The sequence below is a fragment of the Hoplias malabaricus genome, chromosome 12 (assembly GCF_029633855.1).
Source record: "Hoplias malabaricus isolate fHopMal1 chromosome 12, fHopMal1.hap1, whole genome shotgun sequence".
Lineage (NCBI taxonomy): Eukaryota > Metazoa > Chordata > Actinopteri > Characiformes > Erythrinidae > Hoplias > Hoplias malabaricus.
In genome coordinates, this window is record NC_089811.1 from 7,172,785 (window position 1) to 7,186,564 (window position 13,780).

General features: G+C 37.4%; 1 protein-coding gene across 1 annotated transcript; it reads left to right on the forward strand.

Annotated features, from left to right (window-relative positions):
* Window positions 1–3,043: 3,043 nt before the first annotated feature.
* On the forward strand, window positions 3,044–10,789 carry LOC136664151 (B- and T-lymphocyte attenuator-like). Its single transcript, XM_066641228.1, has 5 exons — window positions 3,044–3,180; window positions 5,183–5,527; window positions 7,496–7,633; window positions 7,798–7,829; window positions 8,987–10,789. The coding sequence occupies exons 1-5, from the start codon at window positions 3,096–3,098 to the stop codon at window positions 9,275–9,277; spliced, it is 891 nt and encodes a 296-aa protein (XP_066497325.1). The 5' UTR covers window positions 3,044–3,095; the 3' UTR covers window positions 9,278–10,789.
* The last annotated feature ends 2,991 nt before the right edge of the window (window positions 10,790–13,780 follow it).

Below are 13,780 nucleotides of genomic sequence, written 5' to 3' on the forward strand. Positions count from 1 at the left end.
TCTCTTAACATCCCACTACCAACAGCTTAGCAGTAAACTCCTTCACCATAAGCGTCGCCTAGTGACCCACGCGGGTTTCCGTACCGAGGACCTCGCTTTAAGCGGGAAAGACGCGGATCGGGGGACGGGGGTTTCGGCGGCGCAACATCTCGCGTTTCCTCCTGGAAATGCAGACCTCTAGTTTTATTTTTTTACATATTATATGGCTTTAGAGACATCATCTGGGATCCAGTTTGTGGCTCAGATGTGGATTTATATGTAAACATTTACCAGAAAACTTTTGAGTGTTCCAACTTTATTTATCTGATATTTATTCAAGTCTAATAGGATCCCACGTGGTGTCTCAACCACTCTACAAGTGTTTTTTTTCGGTTTATATATATATATATAAAGATACAGTATATTTTATGAGTTACAAATATGCATTTCATGGCTTATGTTTGGGCCATGACAAGTCATTTTAGTCCATTTTAGGTTCTGACAAGTAATAATAGACTTACCAGGTGTGTAACTATTTGTCCTTTTTGAAAATCTGCGGAAATGAATCCCCAAAATGTCAAACATGGGGTCAAACAGTGCTCCATTACCTTGAATAAGGCGTTAAATGAAGGTGGTGCCCTCTGGTGGCCGTTATAGGTATCGCATAGTTGTGTCATTTACCTTAGTTGCGCTGTCTGTAAATATAAGGTCCTCAATTATGTGATTTTTTAAATTACTAATAAATATGGTGAATTATATTTAATAGGAAGATTGTAGACAGGCAATAAAGACTTGTTAGTTTCAGGAACCTCTGGAATTCAGCGAAAGCCTGGTATGAGGTTTGAGCTCCTCAGTGTGTCCACTCAGTTATTAATAGCTCGCTTTGACGTGAAACCTGTGTTAATTATTCCATACCTACACTGGAGCTCCTTCATGTTTTATCACAGAGACACTGAAGTGTTTACATGCGTTTGTTCTGTTGCTGACTGAGGCGGAGTGCACTGGGGACCCTCTGACTTTACCGTCACAACTCTTCCTCACCCAAACTCACCAGATCCAGCTCATCAGCGGATTATGAAGGTGTTTACAAAAGGGAATATTGCTTTTCTTCCACAGGCACAAGAGGGCAGCGTTCACTGTTAAATGAGAGAGAGGCCACAACTCAGTACCTTGTGGTTACAACTCAAGGGACTTTTCAAATCTACATATTACCATTCTACAGAGTACGTTAATTGAGTACATTACGCTATTTAAGAGTCCATTCATTAGTTTAGTAGTAAAGAGTATTGATGAGGAATATTCAAACACGGATAAAAACTGATCAATAAGTGCATCCGTTTAGTTTTGTACCGACTATAGTTGTACAAGCTTAGATTTTTGGGGTGTTTAGTAAAATAAAACCACAAAACATGCAGTCGGACAGTTTGACTCCATTACCCTGGTCCAGTATAGATAGAGTGACCAGACGTCCTCGTTTACCCGGACATGTCCTCTTTTTTAGACTTAAAAAAATGTCCGGGCGGAATTTCACAAACGTCCAGGATTTTGTTTTTCTAGAGCTTACATAGAACTTCGAGAAGTTTCCTTCACAAACTAGTCCCTAAATGTAAGTTCTCGGATGAATTAAAAAAGAAATTCCCATGTTTTGTGTAGCAAATAAAGGTGTAAAAGACCTAAAAGCACACATAGGTTTAGCTAAGTATACAACGGCAGCGAGGGGCGAGAGCTCAAACTCCCCCTCAGGCACTCTCGGTCAAATCGTCTGCTCTATTCACTCTGAAAAAAGTATGACTTATTATTAATGAGCCATCGTATGTTTTCTATTTTGCTTTTGAATTGTTGCCTCATGGTCATCTCTACTGTTGTCCTAGATGTCGGACTGTGCAACGACAGCAACCTTTGTACCTGAAGCCATTAAAATACTGAATGAGAATCTACATTAGTTTTGGATTGGTTTTATTTCTGTTTGTTTATTTATTTATTTATTTATTTATTTATTCATTGTCTGTTGTATACTGTTTATTAATGTCTATGGGACCAGCATGAATTGCCCACTTTGGGATAAATAAAGTGTATTCAATTCAACACACTAACTATTAATACATTCTGAAAATGATTTGAATTGAAGAATTATGCGCTAACAATTTTATAATTATAATTCATTTTAAAAGGGGGCAAGATTTTAATAAAAAAAAGAATAAAAACACTTTTTATAAAAAATCAGATATTTCCTCACCATTTGCCCACTCTGTTTGCATTGTTTTCATGCTCAAAACTGGTCTAATGTTTGATATACAGTGTCTGTAAATGACTAAAAAACAAAGTGTATTGGTCCAAAATGCTAGGCTTTCTCACTCGGCCCATGGCACAGAAAAGACATCTGGAGTTGTTTATTCCACGGAGAGACCTCCAAACTTTGAAAAGCATGAACTGAGATGAGGATAGTGTTCTGTTCCTGCTCCATAGGTAGGTTTCAGTTTACTTAAGGTGGAACTGACACCAAATTCAGGAGCGTGCTAACTGCATGAAAGTAAACTCAGACAGAAAGTGCTACAAAACTAAACAACTCAAGTTGCAAATGAGTTTCTGTAGTCATTCAAACAGTGACTAAAAACCTATAGACAAGTTAAAAAAACAAAACCTCAGCCATGTACAACAACAGTCATGTTTCTCCTCAAACACATCGTTCCGCCTTAAAAGACATTGAGTCTTTTAAAACCAGATATCGCCACCCAACAGTGAACCTGAATTCACTAATGTTTCCGTGGCTGAATGTCCCCAAGCTCTGACAGAAAAGCCCCAGCATCAGTGTAACACCCCGTGGGAACCATATAATTGTTAACCATTTACTTCTGAAATTGAGTTAAGTGAGGAGGCGTCCACAAATTTTGGGCCAACATTACAAGATGTTCTCTCTGCAGGCGGAAGTCAAGATGAGTGGAATCAAAATAAAGGAAATAGAAACCACACGTGGAGTGAGAGATGTGAGAATGGGGGGGGCGGGGTAGACACTGTCACAGAAAAGTATACTTTCACTGACTTCAAACTCTGACACTCGAGATGAAGATGTTTTTGTTTGGAAGACTTTCTTAATCATACGTTTAGATTAACCCAGGATGGACAAACAGTCTGTGGAAATGGCCTCAGGGATAAATGTATTTCTAATGGCTCTTGTTCTTATTGGAACTATAGATGCTCAAGGTAATGATGCTTTTTTTTCTTTTTCTTTTTAACAGCTGAGATTACGTTTGCCAGTTTATTTCTACAAAGTATAATTCAAAGAGAAATTCCACACATTTTTCAAAAATGATGTAGGGTTAAAGTATATAAAAATAAATAAATAAATAAATAATAAAAACAATTGATTTTAGAAAAGCTCACCGTGTTGATGAATGGAACCAGAAATCTGATTACATTAATACCCATAAAACCTAAAAAAAAGTGGAGATATCATATAAAATTAATACAGATACAGTGTCATACTGTTACAATTGTTATGAGACTGTTAACTGTAGTGGTTATATTTGCTGTAGACATGAGTTCAGGTTTCCGTCTCTACATCTGTAAAGAAAATAGTCTTAGAATAGAGCACTTTCACATGATGTTTACCTCTTAACTGTGTAATGGCACAAAATTAAAAATATTTTAAAAAAAAATCATTGGATTTCCCCCTTTAAGAGATGAACTCTATTTTTATGAGTTTCAAAGGATGTTTCATTCGAAACAGGTCACGTGTTTCATTGGAAGTCTGACTGTTTGAACTTGCAGTTTAATACAGTTTACATCAAGGTCTCCATGTTGATCACTTACTGAGTTGTAATTTAAACCTGCATCCCTTTTATGTGCAGATTAATGTGTACGATTTCCCACAAACGTGTGGAGAACATGGAGAACATCTAAGAGAATTTGCTGGTCCATTTATGATGACATTTTATCTCAGTGTGAAGGAATTAAATTGTGAAGAAAAATGCAAATCATCGTTTTGTTTGGACAGCAACTTTTCACAGTGATTTTAAATCAAATTTAATTGAAGTTGTTTGGTTTTGAAACCTCTGCTTTGTCTATTCCCTGTTACAGCCAGGTCTTATCTCTATGATCACACAAATAGAAGAGCAAATAAAAAACACAGGTTTAAATTTTTCTTGCGGTCTCACGGTCAACATCAAATGTACATAGAGAAACCTGTATACAAGAATCACATATGCACATAAAGCATATTTCCACAACAAAAATATATGTGAAAAATAGAAGCACTTGGAAAATGCAATCTGCTTCAATCAAATTAAATTACAAGTAAAAATAAGTTCAAATTCTCTGGAGAGAACACACCATACATTTCAAATTTCACTTACTGTTTGTTAGCCATGTTTAACATATTGAAGGGGAAATAAATATGTGGCCTGTGCAAACATTGCATTGTGTATCAGGAAATAAATAAAATTATGTCTTTAATATGTGATCTGTCTTTATGTGATCTGTCTTTAATATGTGATCTGTCTTTATGTGATCTGTCTTTAATATGTGATCTGTCTTTAATATGTGATCTGTCTTTATGTGATCTGTCTTTAATATGTGATCTGTCTTAAATATGTGATCTGTCTTTATGTGATCTGTCAATATGTGATCTGTCTTTATGTAATCTGTCTTTAATATGTGATCTGTCTTTATGTGATCTGTCTTTAATATTTGATCTGTCTTTAATATGTGATCTGTCTTTATGTGATCTGTCTTTAATATGTGATCTGTCTTTATGTGATCTGTCTTTAATATGTGATCTGTCTTAAATATGTGATCTGTCTTTATGTGATCTGTCAATATGTGATCTGTCTTTATGTAATCTGTCTTTAATATGTGATCTGTCTTTATGTGATCTGTCTTAAATATGTGATCTGTCTTTATGTGATCTGTCTTAAATATGTGATCTGTCTTTATGTGATCTGTCTTAAATATGTGATCTGTCTTTATGTGATCTGTCTTAAATATGTGATCTGTCTTTATGTGATCTGTCTTAAATATGTGATCTGTCTTAAATATGTGATCTGTCTTTAATATGTGATCTGTCTTTATGTGATCTGACAATATGTGATCTGTCTTTAATATGTGATCTGTCTTTATGTGATCTGACAATATGTGATCTGTCTTTATGTGATCTGTCTTTAATATGTGATTAAGATGTAACTTCAGGTTCTCCTCTTTCCTGTAGGTTCTGCTGATAGGTTCTGTGCTCCTACAATCAATGTTCGGAAGAACACTTCTGTGAGAGGTTTGACAAAAAGCCCATTAAATATCTCATGTCCAGTGCGTTACTGTGAGGAGATACCAGCTGTGAAATGGTTCAAACTTGATGAAGCGAACAATAGGATACCAGTGAATGAAACAGATCTAATAACCACTACACACTCACAGACTACAGAGGAGAAGGTGTTCATCTCATATCTGAACTTCAGGAGCGTATCAGACCATGATGAAGGCTTCTACAGATGCGTAGCTTCATATTTAGGTTCTTCATCATCCAGCCACACCATTAATGTGTTGATTAATGGTTCAGGTGAGAAACTGATCATTTGGTTGCTATGGTAATGTTAAATATAGTAGTGTCTTAGTATTAACACATACACTGTGGTTAAGTAGGAACAGTGATCTGAAAGTTAAAACAGTTCCAAAATTATTTTGAATTTAATGCCCTCCATCCATTTAAAAAATAAAAAAAGTTGGGACACGGGTGTTGTTTACCCCTGTGTTCATCACCTCTTTTTTTTCTCTCAAGTTTCTTGCTTGTTAGATTTCAGCCGCTCAACAGCTCTGTTAGTGATTTTAGTTTCATAACGCCCCAGTTCTTTTCAATGGGAACTTCTGGACTCTTTTACTAAAGTCACATGCTGTTGTAGTCCATGGAGAATATGTATTTGACTTGACTTAAAGACAATGTCAAAATGGCAGCATGTCCTACACCTGTATGTATCGTTTAACATCAACTGTGCCCTCACAGACCTCCTAGACCATTACAGATACTGGCTTTTGCATTGTGCACTTTTAACAAGCCAGTCCCTCTGCACTAGCTGGAGGATGCAGTTTCCATGATTTTCAAAAAGAATTTCAAATTTTGATTTGTCAGACCACAGGACACTTTTCCACTTTGTCCCAGTCCCAGGCCCAGAGGCCTTTTGAGTTGAGAAATATATATATATTTTTTTCACTCTTTGCCAGCACTCTGTGTATAATACTGTGCAGGTGAATAGTGATAGAAATTCAAAAATAATATTTCAACCCCTCCCCATCTTTACTTCTGAAAGACTCAGACTTTCTGCTCTTTTTAACTGCAAATATGTCTCTGTCCAGTTGCCAGTTAATGTTTTTTCTTTGTGTCATTACACAACTTTACCAGTTTTTACTTTTGTTGCACCAGCTTTTATGTTTAATATGTTGCTAGTATCATATTAAAAATGGGCAAATATTTTTCAAAAAACATTTAATTTCAACATTTGAAATGTGGACTTTGTACTGGTTTCAGTTAAATATGGTGTTTAAAAATGGTGGTTAAGTTTATAAATAGTTTCACAGTCACACAGCTCCAGGGACCTGGAGGTTTTGGGTTCGAGTCCCGCTCCGGGTGACTGTCTGTGAGGAGTGTGGTGTGTTCTCCCTGTGTCTGTGTGGGTTTCCTCCGGGTGACTGTCTGTGAGGAGTGTGGTGTGTTCTCCCCGTGTCTGCGTGGGTTTCCTCCGGGTGACTGTCTGTGAGGAGTGTGGTGTGTTCTCCCTGTGTCTGCGTGGGTTTCCTCTGGGTGACTGTCTGTGAGGAGTGTGGTGTGTTCTCCCTGTGTCTGCGTGGGTTTCCTCTGGGTGACTGTCTGTGAGGAGTGTGGTGTGTTCTCCCTGTGTCTGTGTGGGTTTCCTCCAGGTGACTGTCTGTGAAGAGTGTGGTGTGTTCTCCCTGTGTCTGCGTGGGTTTCCTCTGGGTGACTGTCTGTGAGGAGTGTGGTGTGTTCTCCCTGTGTCTGTGTGGGTTTCCTCCGGGTGACTGTCTGTGAGGAGTGTGGTGTGTTCTCCCTGTGTCTGTGTGGATTTCCTCCAGGTGACTGTCTGTGAAGAGTGTGGTGTGTTCTCCCTGTGTCTGCGTGGGTTTCCTCCGGGTGACTGTCTGTGAGGAGTGTGGTGTGTTCTCCGTGTGTCTGTATGGGTTTCCTCCGGGTGCTCCGGTTTCCTCCTACAGTCACAAATACACGTTGTTAGCTGGACTCAAAAAGTGTCTGTTGGTGTGAGTGTGTGGGTTTGTGTTGCCCTGTGAAGGACTGACGCCCCCTTCAGGGTGTATACCCGCCTTGCGCCCTATGATTCCAGGTAGGTTCTGGACCCACCATGACCCTGAACTGGATAAGCGGTTACAGACAATGAATGAATGATTTAGAAATAAATGTCCAGAGTCATAACATGGAAACATGTCGATTCCATAGATTTTAATGTCTTTCCATATGTACACTTCCTGTTTTGAATTAGTATTATTTTCCTTTTTTCAGCAAACTCAACTGTAAATGACAGTAAATCAGGTGGGGAGCCCTTGAGCTGGTTACCCTACATTATAATCTGCATGGGTATCTTCTCCCTGGTTACTGTTGTGATGTTGGTTACTTTTTTGAGCCTACATGGATGCATATGTGAGTAATAAATCACTTTATTATTTATTTTATTATTTGTTTATTATTTCCTGCTGTTATGGTATTTATGATGTTAAGATTAGGGGAGTTGTGTTCATGAACATCTTCTATAGGGCATCTTATCAGGCCTTGGTTCTTATTTTCTTATTTTCAATATATTTTAGGTTCAAGAAAATGTAACAACCACAGAACAGGGGTAAGTGATAAAATCATCTCAGCTTCTTACTTTTTGGCCTGTTGTAAATATATATGTCTAATTTATTGTGAACCCTGAAGTATATTTAAGTTATAATTTCATAATTATTCTGTAGTTTAAGAGGCTAAAAACTTCTGGAAACGTCTTCAGGAATGCTTTACTTTAAAGTACACTGTAAAAAAGTACAATGTAAAAAAAAGTCTGCTACAGTATTTTATTGTAATACTCAATTACAGTAATATGCTGTAAATTTGAAATACAGTAGTGTTCCTGTAAAAATACAGTAAATGGCTGGGAACTCTGCTGCCAGTATTTTACTGTAAATCACAGTATTTACAGTAAATTATTGTATTATTCAATTACAGTAATATGCTGTAAATTTGAAATACAGTAGTGTTCCTGTAAAAATACAGTAAATGGCTGGGAACTCTGCTGCCAGTATTTTACTGTAAATTGCAGTATTTACAGTAAATTATTGTATTATTCAATTACAGTAATATGCTGTAAATTTAAAATAGAGTAGTGTTCCTATAAAAATACAGTAAATTGCTGGGAACTCTGCTGCCACTATTTTATTGTAAATCACAGTATTTACAGTAAATTATTGTATTATTCAATTACAGTAATATGCTGTAAATTTGAAATACAGTAGTGTTCCTGTAAAAATACGGTAAATGGCTGGGAACTCTGTAGCCAGTATTTTACTGTAAATCACAGTATTTACAGTAAAATATTGTATTATTCAATTACAGTAATATGCTGTAAATTTGAAATACAGTAGTGTTCCTGTAAAAATACGGTAAATGGCTGGGAACTCTGCTGCCACTATTTTACTGTAAAATTTACAAGAATTTTTTTACAGTGTAGCATTCATAAGGGTACACCACATCCACACACAGGACAACTGACATAGACCTTGAGAATTCTCAAGCCTTGTTCCTTCAAGCATCATTGGCCATAATCTAGAAGTAACATGACACTTAACAGGTTAAAAACAGACTTTGTGGAAATTCATGCTTATTGGTGTAATTTAGCCTTTAAAATAGCTACTTAGAGGCTTATTCTTACAAGTCTAAATTAGCATAACATTGGCTGAGGTAAAATGGCATTGAAATGAAAGTAGCTTTGATAAATGACAGTCGTCAATGTCCTTTCAGGTGCCGGCCAGCCCCAGCCCTCCAAAATATGATGGACATGTCCACATCCAGGAAGAGCCAGAGCTGCAAAAGAACATCGCTGATTCGTCCACAGTGACTCTACAGCATAATTTCACCTCGCAGTGTCCCACAATGTATCACGACAACACACAAACCCAAAGCCATCATGAGAGAGAACCACAGCAGATCGTTTATGCAACTCTAGAACATCTGACACCCAGAGAAGCACCTGCATTCAACATCCGCTCACGGGAGCAGCTCTCAGAGTACGCCTCGATTAGAATGAATTGAAATAAGCCAGTTTCACATACAGGATGAAGAGTTTCCTAACTACCTCCAAGAACCTAAATAAAGAAACAACGATGTACTAGGAAACATGGGAATGCTACTTATTTCAATGGTCCAGCACCAATTTCCTCAGTGATGTCTAGAATCATGATCACACAGTGGAACCGTGGAGTATAAACTTACTGAAATGCACTTATTTTCTCCAAATGTGACAACATTACATTACATTAGTTTCCAACTAACTTATTTCTCATCCACAGCTTTATGCCTAACCCTAACCCTAGCAGTCAAATCTGTGTGTGAATAGACAGGGCTTAACTGCTGTAGGTAGAACAGAAAGTGTAAATGCACTGGTTTTCTTGACATCATAAAAAGAGTGAACTCAAAACGAGCAGTTGGTGCAGCTCAGTTTCCACATTTGGATGCTAGTGCTAGTCAGAATGAGCATCTGTTAATTGACATAACAGAACCGATCACTTGGTGTTAGCAACAGTTTGAAAAGAAGCGCTGTTTGGCTTCACATGTCTCAAAGGAAGCATTTAGTGTTCAAACTCCCAGCCTGGTGCTACAGTGTGATTAGGTGAGGCCTAGGTAAAGGGTGGAATTGGTGGGGAAATAGGGCACAAGAGATCTGAAATATGTAACATACTCTTAAAGAATGTAAACTCAATATCGCTAGTGTAATGGTGGTAGTGTTAATGTAATTATGTATGTAGTGTTGACAGTAATAACTCTAGATCCCTTAGGGTTTAAACCATTGAGCGACTGCTCGGTTTGAATGAAGGAGGTAAACTTCCTGTGACTAATGCTGATGAGTAATAACTTTAAAAGGCATTGATTTATTTAGTGGAAAATAACTTTTCATTACATACAAATTTCCACTGACGTTTGAAGTGTGATTGATTTGCACCATGTGTTTGATATATGACTCCCAGTTCAAAACTATTTTTCCAAACACGGATGTTATTAGAGACGTTATTTAAACTTAGTTTAATATAAAATCTAATATTAATCTGGCCTGCTTGTGTAAAGAGCTTGTTTCTCATATTACCATAATGGAAAAAATGAATGGTGTCAAACCACTGTTACGTGTTTAGTCACGTAGTGATACTTAGCCAAGAGGCTGATTGGGGTTAGGTGTTTGTGTGTGTGCTGGGGTCTTAAGTTTCACAAGTTGTGGGTTTTTTTTAAAACGTGTGATCTCAGTCTAGCAAATGGAATGAATATCTCACTCGTGTTTCCACCTGAGTCAAGTACTCAACTCTCACACCTTTTTCTCACTCTCCATAACGTTATACATTTGTTACAATGATGTTCCTTTAGATTTAATGTTGATAGATTGCTGTGCAATATTGTGAATGTGTGCAAATACAGGTATAAAATCACAATTTTACCATTTGATGTTTTTTTTTCTTTACCATACGTCACACAGAACTCAAAGCACAGCTGTTTAACTCTCTAAAGCAGATGTGTGATTACATTTTGGTGATTAAAATGTGTGATTAAATGGCTGGCATGTGGCCTATGTCAAATTAATGTCACATTTTATATTTGTGTGTGCTTTTACCGAGTGTTTTAAACTCAGAATATGAGCGTATACACATTTAGAGCCTATCACAAGGGGAACCAAAACTTTCCATGCATCTGTAGCTGTGTGAAAAGCTCTATACAGTTTGCTTTCAGCAATGAGTTTTGTCTATATCAAGTTCTCCGTTATTACTCTTCATTCTCTATCTTCAGTCTTTAGTGCCGTGGTGGCGTACATCGTTAGAGAAGTGGGCTAAGTTAAAGTTGCTTGTTCAGTCACCTAGACCAACAGGAAAATTAGGGGCTTGGGTGTGAAGGAGCAGCACTGTCTCCTTCCTCAACCTCCACAGCTGATGTCTCCTTCATCAAAGGAAACCAAAAACCCCAAATGTTGGTGGGTGTATTTGGTGTGGGGGGTCTGTGTGTGTGTTCGTTAAAGGAAGAGGCACAATGTTGTACACTGCATTTTTACATGTGTGTGTACATTAGGGTTTTAAGGTAATGTAAAATGTCCAAAAAAAAGAGTAACTAGGTTTGTGTTGTATTGTTTGTGGAGGGTTATGATGAGATCTGTTTCTTGGCTACATATATAATAAAAGCTCAGACCCAGGTGATCAGATGAGTTCAGGATCAGAATGTGTCTTAGTGCAATAGAGTGCAAAAGTAAATATTCACTAAGGCTGCACAGAGGACTGCACACTGTACACGTGCCAAGACTTACCTACAACACATTCATGAGGTGAAGGGTGAAGACACAGTCCAGTGCAGCTGTGAGCAAGTGTGAGGTGAAAAAAGAGAGTGATAAAAAGCAAGAGAGCATGGTTCAGATGTGAAATCATAGTAATACATCCTGTAAAATGTGTGAGTGTATGTGTATATATATATTGAGCAGTTTCTGCAGCGCTGAGCCCAGATTAGCCCAAATGGGTCAGTGAAGCATCAAAATAATTTTGAAGCTGTAATTTTAAGGTAAAAATATTACATAGTGTTCCATAGTGTTCTCTCTGTTTTGTCTACACACATTCAGAGTGTAGTTTGGGTGATTTCTGAGACACCTTTTTTTAAACAGGTTCTACAGATCCGTAAACCGGATCCATGATCACTCACAGTCTAAAACGTACCAAACAGTTGATAAAAACAGAGCCTGCCATTGGTATTGTTGGTTTTTTATGCGGAGAAACATTTTCACTTGTTTTAGTGTGTCTCCTAGCAACGGAGACGCTGTGTGGAGCAGGGAGATTTGTTCAGACACTTTATGGTTTTATCCACACGTAAACCAAAAGGTAAAGGCAGATTTTCATAATGTAGTTGAGTAAAAAATAAGATATTTGACTTTGAAATGTAGTGGAGTAAAAATAAAAAGTTGCCCAAAATGGAAATACTAAAGTACACATACACGTATATATACATATATGTAAGTATTATACAGGGTGGGCCATTTATATGGATACACCTTAATAAAATGGGAATGGTTGGTGATATTAACTTCCTGTTTGTGGCACATTAGTATATGGGAGGGGAAACTTTTCAAGATGGGTGGTGACCAATGGCGGCCATTTTGAAGTTGGTCATTTTGGATCCAACTTTTGTTTTTTCAATGGGAAGAGGGTCATGTGACACATCAAACTTATTGGGAATTTCACAAGAAAAAAATGGTGTGCTTGGTAACTTTATTCTTTCATGAGTTATTTACAAGTTTCTGACCACTTATAAAATGTGTTCAAAGTGCTGCCCATTGTGTTGGATTGTCAATGCAACCCTCTTCTCCCACTCTTCACACACTGATAGCAACACCGCAGGAGAAATGCTAGCACAGGCTTCCAGTATCCGTAGTTTCAGGTGCTGCACATCTTGTATGTGTCACATGACAACAAAAGTTGGATCCAAAATTGCTGACTTCAAAATGGCCGCCATGGTCACCACCCATCTTGAAAAGTTTCCCCCCTCCCATATACTAATGTGCCACAAACAGGAAGTTAATATCACCAACCATTCCCATTTTATTAAGGTGTATCCATATAAATGGCCCACCCATATACAAAAAGTCATTGGTTTGGTTTGTGCTTCAGTTTTGTACAAAACACAAGGATTTGTACAAAACACAAGGATATGTAAAATTTCAGTGCATCAAGCCAAAAATATTTTAATACTTGAAAACCATAAATCATACCAATCATCTTTAAGGGGAAAGCATGAATACATTTGGCAAATTCAGACTACTACTATTAGGCCTTCAGTTTGACAAGAACAATAATTCACATAGAATTTAACCATTTTAAATTAAACACAGCTATTTCAAACACATTCACAAGATCTGTAAAAGGGACCGAATTAACATGGATTTTAGAGAGACGTCTTCAGCAAAGACAAAGCTAACACTGCTCAAATGAAATGCATTTATCAGGCTACACTAGGCATTGACGTACATTTGTGTTTCAAAAGATCAGAAATCAAAACATAAAATAAGTTTTTTTTCCACTGTCAGATTTGTTGGAGCGTATGTAGTTCTTTAACGGGACACTTTAGGCCTTCAGCCCAGTTCCTGAACTCTTAACCAAAGAGGGAGTTTTCTGGGCTATTCCTACATACATTTCAAATCAAGAGTTCATGTTTTATATGAAATCATTTTGCCAGGAAGGAAGCTAAACAAGGCTATCAGCCCCACCCCGCCTTCTCACCACTCCAATACAGACATTAACCAAATTACTGCTTGTATTTGAATGATAAATACAGCTTTTGTTTTTCTGAAATGTTTCAGGGTTTTTTTTTCCGATAAAAGGAACGTTCTGGTTTCACGTCAAATGTCAGTTCAACTGTCAAATATGTCAAATATTAGTAAAATATCGAGAATGGAAAAACTGTGACTAATATGTGAGGGCTTATAGAAAACAACTCAGCAACAACAAATACAAAGCAGTGGAACAGGGTTCTATCTTGATTAGATCTGGACAAAGCAGGGTTTCTATAGTGACATCTCCT